This window comes from Hemicordylus capensis, chromosome 5 (genome assembly GCF_027244095.1).
Source record: "Hemicordylus capensis ecotype Gifberg chromosome 5, rHemCap1.1.pri, whole genome shotgun sequence".
NCBI classification, from domain to species: Eukaryota; Metazoa; Chordata; class Lepidosauria; order Squamata; family Cordylidae; genus Hemicordylus; species Hemicordylus capensis.
Genome location: NC_069661.1, coordinates 134,991,320 through 135,013,091, shown reverse-complemented (window position 1 = coordinate 135,013,091; position 21,772 = coordinate 134,991,320). Strand labels below are relative to the sequence as shown.

Here is a 21,772-nt window from a genome sequence, read left to right as displayed (position 1 = left end):
ACATAACACTAGAACCAGGGGTCATCCCATGAAATTGGTTGCTAGGAAATTTAGGTCCAAGAAACTGAAGTACTTTTTCACACAACACATAATCGACTTGTGGAATTCTCTGCCACAAGATGTGGTGTTGGCTACTAGTTTGGATGGCTTTAAGAGGGGTTTGGATAACTTCATGGAGGAGAGTTTGGATAACTTCATGGAGGAGAGGTCTATCAATGGCTGCTAGTGAGAGGGCTATAGGCCACCTCTAGCCTCAGGGGCAGAATGCCTCTGAATATGTTGCAGGGGAGAAACAGAAGAAGAGAGGTCATTTCCTCAACTCCTGCCTGTAGACTTCCAGTGGCATCTGGTGGGCCACTGTGTGAAACAGGATGCTGGACTAGATGGGCCTTGGGCCTGATCTAGCAAGGCTGTTCTTATGTGATTTTTTAAATTAAACTCCATAGGAAATCTGATAGAAGTTGGATATTTCTGACTAAAATATGACACAATCCAACAATCTGAAAGGGGCATTATACTGAGTCTGATAATCCTAAGGTTCCTTTGTATTGTGTCAGATTTTATCTAACCTTTACTCTAGTGCACAGGCTACTACCTATGTTTTTTTCCAAAATATACTGGGCAACAGCAGAGAAGAAAAAGAAGGTGGATCAGTTAAGTGTTGCAGCCTAAGAAGAAGGTTGGTGGTCATGGTGGTGCTGCTACACTCAGCTATCCTTACCTCTTTCCCTGATGTTTCAGCCACAGGGTATAATGAGAAATCACTAAAATGCTTAGAACAAGTTTGTTTCTTGTCAAAACAGGAATAAAAAATTATGCATGGTAAACCCTTGTGAGGTTATTATACTAACCAAATTTCTTGCAAATACTTGCTGGGGTTTCTGACTTTCCTTTATAGTTTTGAGACTTGCTTTTGCAATTTAAATCCCCATGTGACAGTCAAGAGGGATCAAATTTTCTGGATTAATCACATGGATGATTCTAATTGAAAATTACATGGGGAAAAGACTAATGCCCATCAGAAGACCAGCCCAGTTGGTCCAATCCTTGAAACCCCCAGTACCAGTGGCAGTGCCACCAAGAGACTCACACCATTGCTGGGACTAACATTCCCATATCTAAATGAGAGCACCCCCCAGAAGCCCCTGAATCACTGTAGGGCCTCTAAATTAGGCTCTCATTCACCAGTGGGGAGGGCAAGAAAGGAAGGAGCCCCTTAGCCAAGGGACTTGCGTGGCAGCTCCTTTTTCACCCTCTCTCCCCACAGGCCAATGACCATTCTCCCAACAGATACAGGGGTCTTTAGGAGAAAGCCCATTGGAAGCTGGTGAGGGTAGGCAAAGGATGATTTGGTATTTGGAAGAGGGGCAGCAACTCCTCCTCTTCTTCTCATCAACGATCTCCACCAGCAAATGCAGGAGGGATGCTATGCTGGCTCCTTTTCCCCACACTGGAGGAGAGCAGGAGGTGAAGCAGCTGCCACTGCCGCTACCACTGAAGATTCCTTCTCAGTCACCAGTAGGGAGAGCTGGAAAAGCCATCACCCATTCTTACCTGTTGCCTGCTACCAGTAAGCTTGCAGAGGGATGGAGATCAAATGCACCATCAGAAGCAGGCAGGGTTCCGATACATTAAGAGGTGCTGGTGGGGATTTGTCCCAGCCATCTGGCACTGACACTTTGGCAAATAGGTTTAATCAAATGCAAGAGAGTGGCTTTTTCTAGTTATCTCTATATCAAGACTATATCTTCGATATTCCAGGGCCATCTGTGAACGTTCAGCTTTATCTAGCCTTTTTACTTGCAGACATATAAGGGAATATGTGCCGGCAGTATTATACCCAATTCCTGAGTAAGAAGAGGTCACTTGTTCCTACCTTCCAGCAAGCTGACCAAGGAGTACAAGGCACTATGACGACTGACAAGCCTATAGGCTCTTCTCAATTATTTATCTCAATTATTTAATTGTATTAAAAATTATGGGGTTTTGCACTTCTAATTGTATTAAAGTTAAATTCTGTTAGATGAAAAATATTTTAAAAAATCAAATAACTTCAAGCATATTTGGCAATTGTACTTTGAATTTGTCGGAGATGATTATGGATTTTGTATTTTCTGAGAACCCCCCCCCCTTGAACTTTTCAGCAAAAATGTATGGCATCTGCAGTGGAGAAGAGGAATGGAGAAGAAGATTGGTTTGGAGAGAAAAACAGCTTTTTTATGGATCTGTTTTTTATTGTTCCGCAATTCCACATATTTACACATTTAATCAGCTTATGTTTTACTTATAAAGTCCTAACTGGAAAGATCTAGTTTATCTGCGTCTTGGGATCTGCTTGGGATTCTGAAAGATCCTCCTTGAATTCATAGTTCCTTCTGTTTGCATGGCTGACAAAGTATTTTATGGCTGTACAATTATCTTCCCATTACCATCTATCTGAAACTCTGATTGGGGGCGGGAAAGTGACTGGAGATAACATACTGTTTCTGCAGAGGAAGAGGAAGATTGTCTTTCCATGTTCTCTCTATTAGAATCAGGACTTTTCTGTCTTTTGTAATTTAATGCCACTGATGGGATTTCCATTTAATTGCAGTTAATGTCAATTATAATGTTGTATCGAGACTTTGACTTTACTTTGAAGAATTCCTAAACTTGTTTCTCAGCTGAATTGGAGTGATGATGTTTTATTATTCTTGGGTTGATGTTGCAATTATGGTACTTTTAGTTAAATATAGGGAGGGGAAATTGATGGGGGGGACTGTTAAGTGGTTGTTCACTTCAAGATAATTTAAAAAGATTTCACTAAAATAGGTCTGAGTATTTTAAGTATTTTATTCTTATTTAAAAGTTTATTCGCCTTAGTTGCATGTCTTTTAGGTGTGTTTTATTAGAACTATTCGGCTTTTGGATAGGTAGCTACGGTGAGATTTATGCGGAAGGATTCTAGCTGAAGGAATTTTACTTTATAGAAACTTGATAACCTTTTTTTCCAGGCATAGAAGGTAAAGTTCCAGCAATATTTAGTCTCCCCCTTAACGAGAGAGTGTCCTTGGACACGGCTTTCAAGATTTCATATTGACCCTATGTTATGTGAGTTGCAGCTGAGTGAGAAGTTTACCACTTCTTTTGTCTTTGTGTTGGGATGAATGAAAAGCCCGATATTTTTAGTGGTGAATCTATCAGCATTTTATTTCTCTTTGCTGGTATATTTTTAATATAATGAAATTATCTTTTCTCTCTTACCTCTCTTTCCCTCTGAGCTTATTTTTTCTCCTTTCCTCTCCTTTTGAGGTTTCCTTCCTTTTCTTTCTTTCTTTCTTTTTTTTAGATATGTGATTTATTTAGGGTTTCATATACAGATTTTAACTTTGAGTATAATTAAATAATATACCTTATTAATTGCCCTTTCAATGTATTCCCTGTGTTAATTATTCCTTCTGTCTCTCTTTTAACCATTGAGATTTAGGGAACTCTATATAGGGTTTAGCATTGAAAATAACCTATTCAGAAACTAAGATTTTTTATGATATACCCGAATGTTCTAATGACTTAAGGAATTGTCACATATCTTCATGGAAGAAATGGTACTTTATGTTATTAACTTAGGGTTTCATTTATAGGTTTTAACACTAAGTATAATTAAATATTATACCTCATTAATTGGCCTTTTAATTAGGGAGTTCTATATAAGGTTTAATACTGACAATAACCTAATCAGGAATTAGGGTGTTGTATGATAAACCTGGTAGTTTTATGACTTAAGGAATTGCCACATATTTTAATATTTTGTTTCTTTTTGTTTCTTTCTTTCCTTCTTATGGAAGAAATGAGATATATTAAGAATGGGGGAATTAGGGAAGAGTGGACCTCTAGAAATAACCTTTAGAAATAAGTGGCTGCAATATTGACAATATTTTTAAATTTAAAGAATAAGATTATTGGCTATATTTTACTATATGATATTATAGTTTTAAAAGGATTATGTATCGAGATATTCTACTTGGAAAGTTCAGAGTTTGATTTTTTGGTATTCTTCAGTCTCGGTTTGAGCAGTTTTGAACAATTAGTTGAAGTTACCTTTAGCTTCTAAAGACATTCTAGTTAGTTTATTTCTAGTTTTATTTATTTTCATTTCCGCCTATGGGCTTTTATTGGTTGTTATGAAAACTTTATAATAGTGACTGTTGAATGAACTACTTGTTGTGATGCAAACAATCAGAAGGAAATTGAGAAGGATTACATGTACAGTGAGGGAAATAAGTATTTGATCCCCTGCTGATTTTGTCCGTTTGCCCTCTGACACAGAAATGACCAGGCTATAATTGGAATGGTAGGTTTATTGTAGCTGTGAGGGACAGAATAACAACAAACCAACCCTCAAAAGCCCAGTGCCCAAAAGTCAGCGATGGATTTGCATTGTAGTGAGGGAAATAAGTATTTGATCCCCTATCAACCAGCAAGATTTCAGGCTCCCAGGTGTCTTTTCACTATATGCAGGTCACGAGCTGAGATGAGGAACACCCTCTGTAAGGGAGTGCTCCTAATCCCAGCTTGTTACAGTACCTGTATAAAAGACACCTGTTCATAGAAGCAAGCAATCACTCAGCTTCCAAACTCACCACCATGCCCAAGACCAAAGAGCTGTTGAAGGATGTCAGGGACAAGGTTGTAGACCTGCACAAGGCTGGACTGGGCTACAAGACTATCGCCAAGGAGCTTGGTGAGAAGGTGACTACAGTTGGCACGATAACTCGCAAATGGAAGAAACACAAAATAACTGTCAATCTCCCTCGGTCTGGGGCTCCATGCAAGATCTCACCTCGTGGAGTTGCAATGATCATGAGAACGGTGACAAAGCAGCCCAGAACTACACGGGGGGAACTTGTCAATGATCTCAGGGCAGCTGGAATCATAGTCACCAAGAAAACAATTGGTAACACACTACGCCGTGAAGGACTGAAATCTTGCAGTGTCCGCAAGGTCCCCCTGCTCAAGGCAGCACATGTACAGGCCTGTCTGCAGTTTGCCAATGCACATCTGAATGATCCAGAGGAGAACTGGGCGAAAGTTGTGGTCAGATGAGACCAAAATCGAGCTCTTTGGCATCAACTCAACTCGCCGTGTGTGGAGGAGGAGGAATGCTGCCTATGAGCCCAAGAACACCATCCCCACCGTCAAACATGGAGGTGGACACATTATGCTTTGGGGGTGTTTTTCTGCTAAGGGGACAGGACACCTTCACCGCATCGAAGGGACGATGGACGGGACCATGTACTGTCAGATCTTGGGTGAGCACCTCCTTCCCTCAGCCAGGGCATTGAGAATGGGTCGTGGATGGGTATTCCAGCATGACAATGACCCAAAACACACAGCCAAGGCAACAAAGGAGTGGCTCAAGAAGAAGCACATGAAGGTCCTGGAGTGGCCCAGCCAGTCTCCAGACCTTAATCCCATAGAAGATCTGTGGAGGGAGCTGAAGGTTTGGGTCGCCAAACATCAGCCTCGAAACCTTTCTGACTTGGAGAGGATCTGCAAAGAGGAGTGGGACAACATCCCTCCTGGGTTGTGTGCAAACCTGGTGGCCAACTACAAGAAACGTCTGACCTCTGTGATTGCCAACAAGGGTTTTGCCACCAAGTACTAAGACATCTTTTATGAAGGGATCGAATACTTATTTCCCTCACTACAATGCAAATCCATCGCTGACTTTTGGGCACTGGGCTTTTGAGGGTTGGTTTGTTGTTGTTCTGTCTCTCACAGCTACAATAAACCTACCATTCCAATTATAGCCTGGTCATTTCTGTGTCAGAGGGCAAACGGACAAAATCAGCAGGGGATCAAATACTTATTTCCCTCACTATATGTATGGGGAGAGATCTTAGTGTCATAGCTTGATAGCCTATTCTCCCAGTGGTGGGCTATAGAGACCAGTTCTGGCTGAAGTTTGTCTACCTCTTCATGAAAGAATATCTCTCAATTTATCTCTCCGGTTTTTGTTTTTGTTTTTTGTTAAATGAAGAAGAGGACTACTGAAGCTTTAACTGATCTCTGTCATTTACTTTATTATGATGTTTTGTAGACCTGTATGGGACGAGATGGGAATTTTGATTATAGAATATTGGTGGATATGTGGTTTTGTGTTTACAATATATACTCCTTTTCTTTATGGCAGAACTAGTTTTTGTTTTTGTTTTTTTTCCTTCTCCATTGAATATTCTTGTTCTGAATTGTTTGACTGAGTCCAGGTGGAGTGTTTGATTATATTTAGTTTTTTAGATGTACTCTCTTTTTTTTACAGATTATTTTTACTCATTTAAGTATACTTAAATACTATTACTGGTTTCCCCCCCCCCCCTTGTTTTCTTTGCTGTGGATAAGTCATTGTTCTTATTCATGTATGACTATGTCGATCTCAGAGATGTAACCTGTTTTATTTCTATTACTAATAAAAGCAAAAATTCTTTTAAAAAATGAATTCTGCTGTTTTACTTTGACTTATAGGTGAAGGAGAATGGCTTGCATTTTTCAACATATATCATATATGCCATAAAGTCATTATCCTAATAAGTAAACACTTTATTACATAAGGGTTTAAATCATAAAGGTTTAAATCATACATGCTTTAAATCAAGAATCCCTATAGAAAGGCTGGTTCATGTTTGTTCATACAGGTCAGATGCTGATAATTTTATTTTGAAAATAATAATTTTCAAACAATAATTATTATTAGAAATAAATTACTTTGAAAATAATTTTATTTTGAAAATTGCTTCTTGAACACTTTGCAGGCATTGTAGCTGCAAAGAACAGAGAAGTTAGTTTGGCTAAGCGCCAGTTAGATGAATTTATATGCGTATATGCCATTTATGCAAATCAAGTACCAGTTTGCTAACAAGAAAAATCACAACAACACAGAAGGGGCTTTTTCTGCTGAGAGTTGGCCATTAGTTCAACTGACAAGTGAGATCATATAATCCTAATATATGTCTGCAAGGGATGCATATTCATACTTTGGCATACAAGGCAATATTGATCAATACCTAATCATTCTAAAATGACATCTTTCTAATTAAGATGGGTGGTATCCAGGGGTGTATCTAGGGTGGGGCAGGCAGGGCACGTGCCCCGGGCACCACTTGAAGGGGGGTGCCATTTTTTAAAATTCTAATTTTTTTAAAATGGCCGCCAAAAACAAAATGGCCACCGTGCATGCTCAAATGGCCTCTGTGAGGCCCTAGGCCATGCCAGACCTCACAGAGGCCATTTGAGCATCCACAGTGGCCATTTTGTTTTCAGCTGCCATTTAAAAAAAATTAAAAATGGCCACTGCACATGCTCAAATGGTCCCTGGCAGGCCCTAGAGGCCAGCGGGGGGAGGGGGAACCTTTGCAGACCCCTCATACATGGCCTTTAGAAAGTCCCCCAAAGGGACTACAGGTTTTTATATATATATATATATATATATATATATATATATATATATATATATATATAAATAAAATCACTGTACACATATTTAGTTTGGCACTATGTACAGAGAATCGGGGCTTGTGAATACTGAGCTGAAGCTTATGAGCTAGGATTGTATTCATTTGCTCTTACTTTGCTTCTTGTGATAAGTGAATTAAATGTGATGTCTTAATCATATGGCTATTAATGGTGAGTTTGTCTTTGAATCAGTGTGAAATCCTTAGTATTAAGGCCTACTGGGAGTTTCTTGCTCTCTTTCTCTCATTTTAACTGTCTTTCTGAAATACTAGAATATATTCCAAGCAGTGACACAGTTTACTCTGCATATCCTTTAATTATTTTCAGAGTATCTGGGGAAAGTCACATTCTCCATTGATTTTTAAAACTTATGTAATAGTGATGCTACAATGTATAGTAGAGAATTAGACAGGCACTTCTGTTTAGTTTTTCAAGTACACCTCCACATAGTATTTGGGTCTTTCATGAGCCCCAGCATACTGAAATTTGTAGTTTTGCAGCATTTTTTGTCTGGCTACATCCACTGCTAAATAGTTTTTGAAATATTAAAAGATTAACAAGCTTGACTTGTATTTTTCAGTTGACATTATGATAAAAGTTATCTGGAAGATGGGTGTCAGATGTTTGTACAGGGGGCGCAATTTCAGTGCTTGCCCTAGGCACTATTTTCCCTAGATATGCCTCTGGTGGTATCGTGTAATTAGAAGTGGCCTATCAAACTCAACAAATAAATACTTTTGTGAGGGAGGGACTCACCCCTACAATAAGGGATTATAAGTGTTTGGATCATGAATTAGAATTTAGAAATTTTCCCTTTTGAAACTATTTTGATTTTTTAAACTTGTCCACTCTTTTAACCTTGTCCATAGCTTTGGGCTTCAAGCTATGGCTATACCTCTGCTTTTTTCTCTCTTAATTTTCTCTTGTTTGGGGCTTTGGCCCCTGGCTACGGTCATTTTGATTTTCCTTTTAATTCTTTTTCATTGAGTCTCCTGTTTTAAGTCTGTTTTTGTATTGCTGAGACTGCTTTGCTGAGACTGCTTTGCAGGAGTGGTGGGTTGCCTACAAATTCTTTTAATATGTTTAAAATATTAACTTGCTAACCCTGCTAACTTGGCAAAGAGTCACCTTTTAATGCGATGATTCTCTTTATTTAGCAGGGGGAGAGTAACTGGCCCTATCCACCCCCAACACAGTACCTCCAGTGACAGTTGCTGGTGTCTTATGTTTCTTTTTAGTTTATGAGCCCTTTGGGGACAGGGCTCCATTGTTTATTTGTTATTTCTCTGTGTAAACTGCCCTGAGCCATTTTTGGAAGGGCGATATAGAAACTGAATGAATAATGAATGAATGAATGAATGAATGAATAGACCTCTTAAGACCAGCTATTCTAAATAATATTATTTCTGGTGTGTGTTTCATTTTCTGGGCAGCGGGCAAACAGCTGGTCAGAACTCCTCATAGCTAAAATCTGGCTACTAGGGGAAATTAGGATTTTTTTTTAAAAAAAAAATCCAACATAGGAACCCCTCCCAATTTACCCTTTCAGTCCCCCAGCCACCAGATTTGTGGTTATAGGCCTACTGCTTTGCAGCAGGTTATTACATGTCATCGTTTATTGCCTTGAGGCAAACCCAGTACTGCTAAGTTTTTAAAGAGAAAATAAAAGATATGTGAAGACTGTCAGAAGCTCGACTGATTAGGAGAACGTTTCAGTTGGAAAGCAAGGTAATTATTATAAATAATTGCTCTCACTCTGTCAAGCATAAGAAAGGCCTTCTTCAGGGATGAATATGCATCTTGGATATGTCCATGCAGCTTTAGAAGAATACGGTCACTTGACAAAGCTTCATCTAGCTTTCTGCTTCTGTAAGGAGAAAACAGTAACTGAGTTCTCATTTATGGGTGCAGTTGCACTTACCAGGGGTGTAGTTATAATTGAACGGTGGAGGGAGGGGTGACATTGTCCTTGGGCCACTGAGTGGGGTGGGGAGCACTGGCTGGGCAACAAGTCATTCTTCACTCTCCCCTTCCCATATCCCTGACTCACTGGCATGCTCTTGGCTCCTGATTGAAGAACTCATCTAGGCTTCAAAATAGACAAGTCCCCTCCAAGAGCTGTATATGTAGACAGTACATATATATGTTTTATCTCTCCCTCTCTCTCAGCCAGAGGAATGCACACATGGGTGAGCAGTGCATGATTTATCGGTGACTAATTTTTGTTTGTCTCCTCCCCCGCATCTGTATTTTTCACTGTGGTTTGGAGCATTAGTGATGGAGTTTCTTACATGGCCAGCAGATGCTGCTGGTCAACATGAGCATTGTGAAAAAGAAAGAAGGTGGCAACATGAAACATAGAAAAGTAAAAATTGCTGCCTGCTTGCCTTTTCAGAGACCTAGTCCTCCACTGAAAATGATGGCACTTATTTTAAGTGCAATTAAAGATAATTAAGCTTTAAAGTGGCAGTGTTCTGTAGGGGGCAGAGTGTACATCAGGTCTGAATTTCCGAAACCCTTAAATATCTCAGAAGGTGAAGAGGAGTGTGAGTTTTGGAGAATGAGTGATCAACCAATGGCACTGCTTTTCAACAAAAAGTTCTCAAAGCAATTTATGTAGCAAAAACTTATGAAAAACTGGTTCCTTGTCCCCAAAGGGCTCACAATCTTCCCCCCAATCCCCCCACCCACAAAAAAAATCCCACCAAAAAACCAAGGAGAAACCAACAGCCAAAAGAGATACATTATGCTGGGCTGAATAGGAACAGTTGCACTCCCTGGGCTAAATATGAGAGAAAGACTACTTTTAAAAGTTGTTTTTTTGCTGAGTTTCGCACAGATACTTTAGAATCCTCTGCAATGCACAGAGTTTTCATGACAGAATCTGCAGTTTCCTCAGACTCTAGCAGCAGAGAAGTGATAAATATCTGAAAAGAAAAAGTTTGAATACCACTGCAGTAAATAATTACAGAGGCAGAGTAAAAGAAATACATGTTTCACAATATTTCTTGGGCCGCTTCTAATCCCATGTTTACCTGAATAGAACACGACTCTGAATTTAAGATGATGCCTTAAAAGAGAGGTTAAATACAAGTTACACCTGTATTTACCTAAAGGAAAGAGGACTCCAAATTTAAGACAACCCCCCCCTTGTGTGAAGCTGGAGAAAAACCTCATCTTGGATTTGGACGAATATGGTATCATGTGCGAGGTTTTCGGTGTACACCTAAAAATGTAAAGTGTGTACGTGACAACATGTTAGCTAGCATGCATCTCTATCACAGATACATGTAATGGAGCTGGGATTGCCTCTGGCTTTCTTTCAAGTGTTCACCCAATGGCAGATCCAGGTTTGTTGCCATGTAAACAACCTGGGGTGAAACTTGAAACAAATTTCAGTTATAGATTAAGAGCACTGAAATCAAACTGAATCTTTTTCTTACCTATGACGTTTTCCTGTAGAAGATGCCTGGCCACTATCAAACATAATAGGATCTTGAAACTTATCTAAAAATCTCTCCCAGGCCATATTTTTTGAAATTTTTATTCCAAATCTGATCAATAAAACAATACATGTGTTTTAAAATATAAGACAATATTTAAAAGATGACAATTTAACAGATAATCCAATATGTAACATCAAAACTGAGTTTTGAATTGGAACAGATGCAGATGTAGTGTAAACTGAGGTACATTTCTACAAAGGCAAACAAAATGTGATGCTAGAACCTGAGGCAACAGAGTGGACTGTTCCACCACATTGCAGGTGGGGAAATCACATTTTGAATGCCAAACAAGTGGGAAAAAGCTTCCTGAAAGTAGGAAATAATCATAGTCGGGAGTCAAACAGAACAGAAACGTTATCTCTGGTGTGCTAGGGTGTTGTTGTTTTACTTTCAAGAAGGTTCAAAGGAGACCATGCCCAAATAATTAAAGGATCCTTCCAGTGAGGTGTTCGGTTCTTCCTTGCTCTTCTCACCATTCTTAGACCTACAGAAGCCTAAAGACCATTCCTAATCTCATTGTGCATAGAGATGGGGGTAAGGTGCAGAAAGAGATAACAGTTGAACTTCCTTTTGTAAGAAAATCTAGTCAAAGTGTGTTGCAAAAGGATCCCACGGTGGGGGGCAGGGGCATAACTATAATAGGGCAAGGGAAGACAGTTGTCTGAGGACCCACTGCCTTGGGGGGCCCTCCAGAGGCAAGTCACATGACTGACTCCCCTAGCCACGGACCTGCCCAGGCTTCCTTCAGTTGTATTCATCCTCCGAAACTGATGTGGGTGTTAAGACCTGGAGATACTAGAACAGCATGTCTTTCTCTAGTACCATTAAATGACTTGCATCATCCACAATTTACAAAACCTTTAAAAAAATAATTTAGGATGATGTTCTATTGTGGCACATAGGAGATATATCTATATCTATATCTATATCTATAGATAGATAGATAGAATTAAAAATTTTACTATGCTTTTTGTTACCACTATTCAGCCTCAGTTAAGATTTCTTTACTTCATGAGCTGAGCTTCGGGGGGGGGGGGGAGTTTAAAATCTTGTCTCTGGGCCCACTCCAACCTTGCTACGCCCCCGTGGGGGTGGGATGAACTAGCTGAATAGATGTAAAATGAAAAGTAACTTTAGCACCCCTTGTAACCGAAATAAGACCCTTGCTTTAGTCTCAGTTTTTTGTGGTTCTGTATCTGCTTTCAGTAATTAAATATAAAAAGGTTTCAGTAGTGAAAGTAAGGACATGGTGGGTAGGTAAGAACATTATGTGATAACTAGTAATTTTTAGCCCGTTGTAATAACAGGCGCTAGCCTTAAGGGGAGCTACTGCCACCTCTTGCTGAGGCCGCGGCCGCCATCGGGGCTAGTCGCCCCGCCACCGCCTCACCCGCACTCTCGGTGGCGTCGCAGCCGCCGCCAACGGGGCCAGTCGCCCCACCGCGGCCACAACTACCTTTGGCCGAGGCCGCGGCTCCGCCGCCGCCTCGGCCACACTCTCCTCCTGCTGTTGGCGGCGGCCGCTTCTCCTTGGCCCGCCGCTTCTGCTCCTCCCGGCCCTCTCGCCGTAACGGCGGCGGCCGCCATCGGAGCCAGTCGCTCCGCCGCGGCCACCGCCTGGTCCAACATGGCCGCCCGTCTCTGGGCGGCCGTATCTTTTTCGCCCGATCTGGGCATGCGCGGAGCGCATGCCCAGATCGGGCGAAAAAGACACGGGCGGCACGGACGCACGCCCAAGGCTTTTATGGGTAAGGATACCAGAAATATGCATGTAATGTGCTAAATATGCATGTAACTCTTGCTAAGTTGGCAAAGAGGCACCTTTTAATGTGGTGATTCTCTTTATTTAGCAGGGGGAGAGTAACTGGCCCTATCCACCCCCAGCATAGTACTTCCAGTGACTGTTGCTGGTGTCTATCTTATGTTTCTTTTAGATTATGAGCCCTTTGGGGACAGGGATCCATCTTATTTATTTATTATTTCTCTGTGTAAACCACCCGGAGCCATTTTTGGAAGGGTGGTATAGAAATCAAATTATTTTATTATTATTATTATTATTATTATTATTCAGTCTTCCATCCATAGAGCATACACTGAATTTATCATATACAGTTCAAGATTCTATACCATTAAAATGTCTAGAAAGTGACATCAATAAAATGTTCATGTCAAAATTTTACATTGATGTAATAAATACTATAAATATTTTCATACTATTGCATATAGAATGGAAGTAATATTTAGAAACAGGGTCCCAATATTGTAATCACTCTTGAAGAACAGAGGGTAAAACTCACTTTAAATCTTTTCAATAAAATAACTTTTAATCTTGAAAAGGCAATGTTGTGTTTAATTTCTGCAGCACATCACTGAGGCCTGGCTTTGTCACTGATTTCACAATACCGCAACTTTGGAATTACATTATCTGAGCAATATCACCTGAAATATATAGCAGTTGCAGGCTAGGACCTCTTTCTTTATAGCACCATTAAAATGACACTATGTTTTCCTATGCTTAAAGGGGGGCAGAGTTCCCCCAGGAAAACTACAGAGAGAAATTGTCACAATTATGTGCTTGCATTTAAGAGCAAAAAATGAAGTAACTGAACTGTAGAAGTAATATTTTCTTCAAAGCAATACTTAATCATTACCTGCAGCTGATTGTATTACTCCAAGTCACGTATGATGTATTTGGCAAATGTGTGTCACATTCAGTTTCTCCCTCAGCACACACTAATATAAAATGTTTATTAGCCAAGAGTCCTTTAAACTTCAAAGGGGCACAGAAAGAATAATGTGCTGATGTTCCCCGCTCATTCTTTTCTTCCTAGAATTTCACTAGATTTCCATGCAAACTGACCCATTACATTGTATTAATTATTACTAATGTATTAAAGAAATGTATTCTATCTTGTGGCCCCAGAAAGGTCCCCAAGAGGGGTTATGAAATAACATTCCATAAAATTCTACTGATAGCCTTCCCAGACTGATCCTCCAATAGTCAGAATATTAAAGTGTAGCAATCCAGTCTATAGAAATGTATATGCAGATGCTTCAGCACAGTTGTGTGTAAAATGTTTCTTTCCCCCTCCCTTCCTCAAAACACTACCTTCTTCTCAAAGAATGAATTATTCTTTATGAACATATGAAACAGCTATATTCCAAGTCAGATCATCGATCCATCTAGCCTTACAGTAGCTGGCGGTGGTTCTACAAGATTTCATACAGGATCTCACCCAGCCCTACCTGGAGATGCCAGAGATTGAACTAGAGACCCTCAGCACACAGAGTGTGTGTTCTACTACCGAGTGACAGTTTTCACGCATATTCTGCCCAGCGCTGCATTTGCAGTGAGACCGGCTCGCCCTGCTTTAACAGGCAGGGAGCCACGTTCCCAGCCAGGGGGCATTGCGTGGCTGGGGCACAAGCCACAGCGCCTGAGTGCAGTGGCCCGGGTTCTTTGAAGCCATTCGGGCTCCACCCCGGCACTCTCTAAGGTAATTGCCATTCCTTTAACAGTGGCTACCATTTACCTGGGCAACATGTAATAATTCTGCATAACATGGCTCATCCAGTGTATATGGTAACTTCCCCACAGTAGTATATCTGATGACCATGTTAAGAGACCACATAATAAAGAACACTCATTCTTTTATTGATGTGGAAAGAGCAGCAACTATGCCACAAATGTGATCTGTAAATTAGGCCTTAGATTCTACATATCAGTTACATTATCAAGGCGAACATACTGCATTATGAACATTACTTCCAAAAAAGTAATAAGGGTCATATACGGTTGCCATGTTAGACTATGCCTACAAAGGAAAACAGCAATCGCTAGCACTTACCTGTTCATTAGGTCTTGAAAAACATCACTTCGTATTGGAAATATAAAGGTGTTAAGAACGGATTTTAAATATTCCAAAGAAACAAATCCACTCCGACCAACATCAAATGCTCTGAATGCTTTTACAAGGTCCTCATAGACAGCACGCAACTATAAAGAATACAATGAAGAACGTTTTCCTCAGGAAAAAAATCAGGCTCTTGAAGCTTTTAACACAATTTTTTAGAGCTTGCACATTCTCTTCTCGCAGATATGATCAAAAAGGTTGCCTGCCATGCTCTGACCATCTGATATTTAATTAATAATCTTGCTATATTGTATTTTCCCTGAAAGAAGAGACTTAAGTGATGAAGCAGTCAAGCTTCAGAAGCAGAGTAATAATCAACAAGCAACACCTCCTTCAACACTTGTGAAGTAATAGAGAATCTGTATACTGGAGGCCAGCACCATGATTCTGATTACTAAATAAACCATTAGAAGAATAGAATGGAAAGGACTGAACTAGTCAGTGATTAAGAGAGTACATTGTATAAATACTTAAGAAACTATGGCTGAAGAAAGACTGGTGAAAGTACTTTTGTATAAATATTTGCTGCATTCCAAAACATTTGTTATCAGGGCAGAGAATGTGTGATCAACAACTTCTACCCCCATTAAATTATGTCTAACTTCCCACTATATGTCTTAAGACTTATTCACATGTCAAGAAGTATGAAGTCTAAAAGCAGATGACCACTGATCTCATCTACACCGCCATACTGGGCAGAATGTATAACTTCTATCTACACAAATAGAGCCCAACATGTGTAGGCCCAGTGAACAACTTTACCCCTGAAAACAGAAGAGAAGGGTAAAGCTCATGCTGATTGGACCTATATGCCTACCAACTAAAGTGTTATACACAATGGAGCTCTTCACACAATCAACCTAATGTCAGTTTGATGAAAACTGAAGATCCCTACTGCATTGCTTACTCACATGGAGTGCATATAGTGAGAACTAGGGATTTTTGTGATCCCAGTTGACAACACACGGACCCAATGTGAAGTTGAGATCTGGGATCTGGGATCTAAAGTTAGCTTGTTGATCTTGGCTTTATGGTGAGTTGGCACATTGCCAACTGGAGATCACAAAAACATTCTGAGCTCACATGACATGCTCTTCAGGAGCACACACGGCAGGGATGGGAACAAAATGGAACCCAGAGGCAGAGCAGGTACCTTCTTCACATCAACTGTTTATTTAGAGGTATGTGTGGCTATAAAATACATATAATCCAAGAGCCCATGCTGAAATACTTATGTCATAAGTTAGGTTGGCTATCTAGACATCTTTAAAAAGTTGTAGTATCTGCAAAACTGCCAGGCTTGTGCAACTGCTGGGGCATTTAGCAGGTAGCAACCCCCCAAAATCCTTACATGCAAAATAAATAGCTTTATTGTGATCATTGATAAGATGTATATACAAACAAATAATACTACATTCTGATAAGAATTCAAATCATACAAAGTACACCAACATAGAAGCCTCTTGTAGCAGCATCTAGAAAGTAGGGCTAAAAGTTAGCTGTTGGCAGATCTTAACAGCAGCCGCACAAAAACCGGCAACATTGTAGGTAATAAAAAGTTTCTTATCTGCAAGAAGGAGTGTGGCATAAAAGTCAGCAGTTCAGCCAGGAAAGTGTGATAGCAGGTGAGAAATAAAATTGCACCATAATAATAATAACAATAATGATGATGATGATGATGATGATGATGATGATGATGATGATAATTCATTGCCTCACACATGGATACTAAAATGTTTAGAAACAACTGGTGTCAGCAAAAACATTCAGATATTTATTTTAAAAAGCCATGAGCATGTGGAGTACACAGTTAACAATCAATGGCGAGACACTTGGACAGGTTAGCATTAGAGGAGGCATTTTCCAAGGGGACTCACTATCCCCTCTGTTGTTTGTAATTGCCATGACCCCACTTTCACAAATACTAAACAAAACAGGCCTCGGATATCAAACATCTAAAACATCAAGTCAAATCAACCATCTGCTGTACATGGACGATCTGATGTTGTATAGAAAGTCTCAGTCAGAAATCGAATCACTGCTAAACACTGTCCGTATATTCAGTAGCGATATGGCAATGGAGTTTGGACTAGACAAGTGTGCTGCATTAATAATGAACAGAGGAAAATAACAAAAACAGAAGGAATAGAACTGCCCAATGGAAGCAACATCAAGAAGCTGGAGGAGAAAGAACATTACAAATACTTGGGAATTCTCCAGGCTGATAACATCGCACACACTGAAGTTAAAAGAAAAATTGGAAGTGAATACATCAGGAGAGTTAGAAAAATCCTCAAGTCCAAACTCAATGGTTGGAACACCATACAAGCCATAAACACCTGGACTATACCTGTTATCAGATACACTGCAGGAATAATAGACTGGACCCAGGCAGAGCTAGAGACGCTGGATCGTAAGACCAGAAAAATCATGACCATCAATCATGCTCTGCACCCCCGCAGTGATGTTGATAGGCTATACCTCCCTCGCAGCTCAGGTGGAAGAGGAATGCTGCAAGTCCATCAAACAAGAGAGGAGGAGAAAAGAGGCCTTGAAGAATATATAAGGGACAGTGAAGAAGATGCACTTCAAATGGTCAAGAACGAGAAACTATTCAACACCAATGAGACAAAGCAGGCCTACAAGAAAGAACAAGTCAAGAACCGAGCAGAAAAATTGAGAAATAAGCCCCTGCATGGTCAATATTTGCACAATATAAGTGGAAAATCAGACATCACCAAGACCTGGCAATGGCTTAAGAATGGCAACTTGAAGAAAGAAACAGAGGGTTTAATACTGGCTGCACAAGAACAGGCACTAAGAACAAATGCAATAAGAGCAAAAGTCAAAAAATCCACAACAAACAGCAAGTGCCACCTTTGTAAAGAAGCAGATGAAACAGTGGACCACCTAATCAGCTGTTGTAAAAAGATCGCACAGACTGACTACAAACAAAGGCATGACAAGGTAGCAGAGATGATACACTGGAACATCTGCAAAAAATACAAGCTACCTGTAGCCAAGAACTGGTGGGACCATAACATTGAAAAGGTTGAAGAAAATGAAGATGTAAAAATATTATGGGACTTCCGACTACAAACAGACAAACTTCTGCCACACAATACACCAGATATAACTGTAGTCGAGAAGAAAGAAAAACAAGTTAAAATAATCGACATAGCAATACCAGGGGATAGCAGAATAGAAGAAAAAGAAATAGAAAAAATCACCAAATACAAAGATCTACAAATTGAAATTGAAAGGCTGTGGCAGAAAAAGACCAAAATAATCCCAGTGGTAATTGGCGGCCTGGGTGCAGTTCCAAAAGACCTTGAAGAGCACCTCAACACCATAGGGGACACAGAAATCACCATCAGCCAGTTACAAAAAGCAGCTTTACTGGGAACAGCCTATATTCTGCGACGATATCTATAACAATTGACAATAAAATTCTGGCATCCCAGGACCTTGGGAAGGACTCGATGTCTGGATAAAACAAACCAGTCAATAACACCTGTCTGTGTAAACAAGAAATAATAATAATTCCTTATTGGCAGCTATACACGCTTGGTCATACCAACCACTAGACCTACCCATTGGCTGGGAGTTATAATTAGTTCTTTCCTGCACAAGATGATCTTGTATCATATGAATGAGTGTCCCATAGGGCATATACAAGTCCGATCTCTCCCTTTATTAACTCATCGTGGAGTCCCATCATGTCATCTGAGTTTAACAGAATATCCATAACTTGAGCCCATCTCTCATCCACTTAATCCGTACTTTCCCAGCCACCACTTCCAAAGCAAAACTGAATTGATCCCTAGAAGGAAATGTCCCAACTGGCAAATTAGTCCTTAAAATCAAAGGGAGATTATCGCTACCAGGCTGAGAGTCAACCTCCATTTGAACAACACAACTGGCCAGGTTACAGGATGTGAGCCAGTAATCCACAGTTGACATCCTGTTCCCAGACCAGTAAGTAAATTCTGCTGGACGGTCTCCACTCACTGCTCCATTTAGAATACACAGATCAAACCGATTGACCAACTGGACCAAACAGGTCTGCAGAATTGTATTTCCCATCTTTGGCCAATGGGGGGGCGGGGGGCGGTCCCTCATGTCTTCTGGTGGGACAGCATGATAATGAGTATATAGAGCTAAGTCATCCTGGCCCATCCTTGCATTGAAATAACCTCCCACTAAAATATAGGTTAGGGGGTTGGCCTCAATGCATTCTTCTAAATATGTACCTAGACTTAGCCATTTCTGCCCTGTCAGGGAGTGCTTACGAAGAGGGGTTAAGTATATATTAATACTTAAGAAGAAAAGAGCTGTTCTTGTGGTAGCAAGCATGACTTGTCCCCTTAAGCTAAGCAGGATCCACCCTGGTTGCATATGAAAGGGAGACTAGAAGTATGAGCACTGTAAGATATTCCCCTTAGGAGATGGAGCCGCTCTGGGAAGAGCATCTAGGCTCCAAATTCCTTCCCTGGCTTCTCCAAGATATGGCTGAGAGAGATTCCTGCCTGCAACCTTGGAGAAGCCGCTGCCAGTCTATGTAGACAATACTGAGCAAGATGGACCTATGGTCTGACTCAGTGTATGGCAGCTTCCTGTGTTCCTATGTTCCTATTAATCAGAACAATTTGAGCTTGATTAAATTGCAGTAAAGCTGCAATCACCCACAGGGTGTGAAAGGGCATGGGGTTAATCTTCACATGTAGTCCTGTTGCAGTTAATAGGGCCAGTCCTCCTTTGGGTCTACCCTGCTTTTCACTGGGCAAGGCATTGACATACTGTACATAAAAACTGTCCACCTCAGTCTTATCCATGAGCCAAGTCTCCTGTATGAAAAGGATATCAAATTTAGACAGGTATTTTACAAAAGAGATATCTCTAAATTTACACACCCAACCAGCCACATTCCTCATGCAAAGGGAAAGTTCACATTGATCTGATAATTGACACTTAGGTAATTCAACAGTGGCTGGGACAGAAGCCTGCTCATCAAATGGATTTGGTAACTGAACCAGATTGGTAATTATCAGACACTACAGGGCACATGTCCAGGGGAGACTGCTCTGTTATTCAGGAGCCTGGTGAAAGAGACATCTTGGGACTGGATTGTAGAATAGCCATTGCCAGGCTTGGAGCTGGGGATGTGGATTCCTGGGAAGCTGATATCACATCCAAAGAAAGAGCCAGGACAGAGTGGACTATAATGTTGCTCTGAGGCTCCTCTATTGAAAAATCTTCCCCAACTGTGACTAAGAGTGCAGGTTGAGGCAATGGAGAGACCCAAAGATCTGATGCCTCATACAATTGAGATGGAGTAACTGGTTGTATCGGATGAACTGCCTGCTCATCTTCACTTAGTACACTCTGGGGGAAATCTCCTTACATTAATAAATTCCATTTCACTCTCTTCGTCGCTTTGTATCACAGAAGTAAGTTGGGCATGGGGGAGTGGTCGGACACTTCCTCAAAAACACATTTTATTTCCAAATATTTGGCATCTAGCTCAGCTCGGATCTGGAAGTCTGCATCTAAAAGTTAACTATAAAAGTTTGGGCGGATGGCTGCAGCTGGTTGTCATGTTTATCTAAGGCATTCTGGTTTTTAACAACACTCAAGCTAGCTGGAGCCAAGGATGTTTCCAAGGTTATCTTATTGCGTAGTCTTTTACAGCTCAAAGCTTCAGAATGAGGGTTTCGCTTTAGCAGCGGTTGTATTGAAGAATCTTGGTATACACAATTCAGAAAGATATATAGTGTACTAAGATAGTGTTTCATTCTTTGAAGCATAAAAAGAATCACTGGACATTCAAATGTAAGCAAAATTCTTTTCATGTATGAAGCAGACAGCATCCAGTAAACCTCAAGCAAATCCCGCTGGGTTTGACCAAATCTCAGGATTTGGGACAGGGAGAGTGACACATCCCTCCTGAATCCCCATCTTGATTTATTGATCATGTTCAACGCTATTTGCAGGACTATCTGTCTGGTCTAAAGGACTCATGTAACATTTACCCTCTCCACAGCTTCTCAGAGCTCCCCAGCATTGCCATCTAGCAATGATAATTCATCTAGCTCCACGGGAGTGGATTCTATGTCTAACAAGGCATAATGATTCTCTGGGAGGCCAAACTACTTACAGAGTAGTTGCTTCGGAGCCTTGTTTACAGGATGCTCTTTCTCACACTTGCGGCTGGCTTTCCGTCTTGGTTTATGCTCCATTATCAGGAGAGTTATAAGCAGTTGTCCTGTCTCTATCCAAATTACTAGCTAGTTGTGAGGGAAAAAGTAAAGGAGGGAAGGAAGTGTGTGTGGGGGGGGGGGGAATCCACCTCCATGCTGCTGTTTCCAGCTTGAAATTGTTGTTGCAATCTCTAAAATCAATTAAAACTATTTTTTTTAAGTAATATCCTGGGAAAGCTTCAAGAGAGCTTCTCACCCAACACCATCTTGGCCACATCCGGTACATGCATGAAACAAGCAGTGTCTGTTGTGGATTAGTGTACAGACTGTCTAATCTGGGGGGAAAACTATGTTGGGGCTTACCTTCAGTCTGATTCCTCAAGAAAGTGGTAATGAGGACCACTAATTACATCATAAAGTACATTGCTGAAACTGGTACCAATCAGCAGAGATTGCTTTCCTGAATCTTAAAGTGGACAGGCTGCTTGGAAGTCTGAGACCCACCACATACTTGCTTGACCTTTGCCCTTCATGGTTAATGAAGGCAGCCAGGGAGAGATTAGGTCTGTGGGTGGCAGGGCTAGTAAATGCTTCCCTGAATTAAGAGGTGGTGCCCCCGCCAACTGAAGGGGGCAGTCATTAGCCCCCCCCCCCCACTCAAATG

General features: G+C 40.7%; 1 protein-coding gene across 4 annotated transcripts in view; it reads right to left on the bottom strand.

Annotated features, from left to right (window-relative positions):
• The window catches only part of EFCAB6 (EF-hand calcium binding domain 6), a 280,127-nt gene that overhangs the window by 181,925 nt on the left and 76,430 nt on the right, over nucleotides 1-21,772 (bottom strand). For 3 of the 4 annotated variants that reach the window (XM_053257507.1, XM_053257508.1, XM_053257510.1), the window contains 3 exons: nucleotides 14,843-14,991; nucleotides 10,932-11,042; nucleotides 9,244-9,355 (listed from right to left, as the gene is read on the bottom strand). The exons of the other annotated variant lie outside the window; for it this stretch is intronic. In XM_053257507.1, the coding sequence (XP_053113482.1) occupies nucleotides 9,244-9,355; nucleotides 10,932-11,042; nucleotides 14,843-14,991 (372 nt within the window). The remainder of the gene's footprint in view (nucleotides 1-9,243; nucleotides 9,356-10,931; nucleotides 11,043-14,842; nucleotides 14,992-21,772) is intronic. 4 annotated transcript variants of the gene reach the window in all.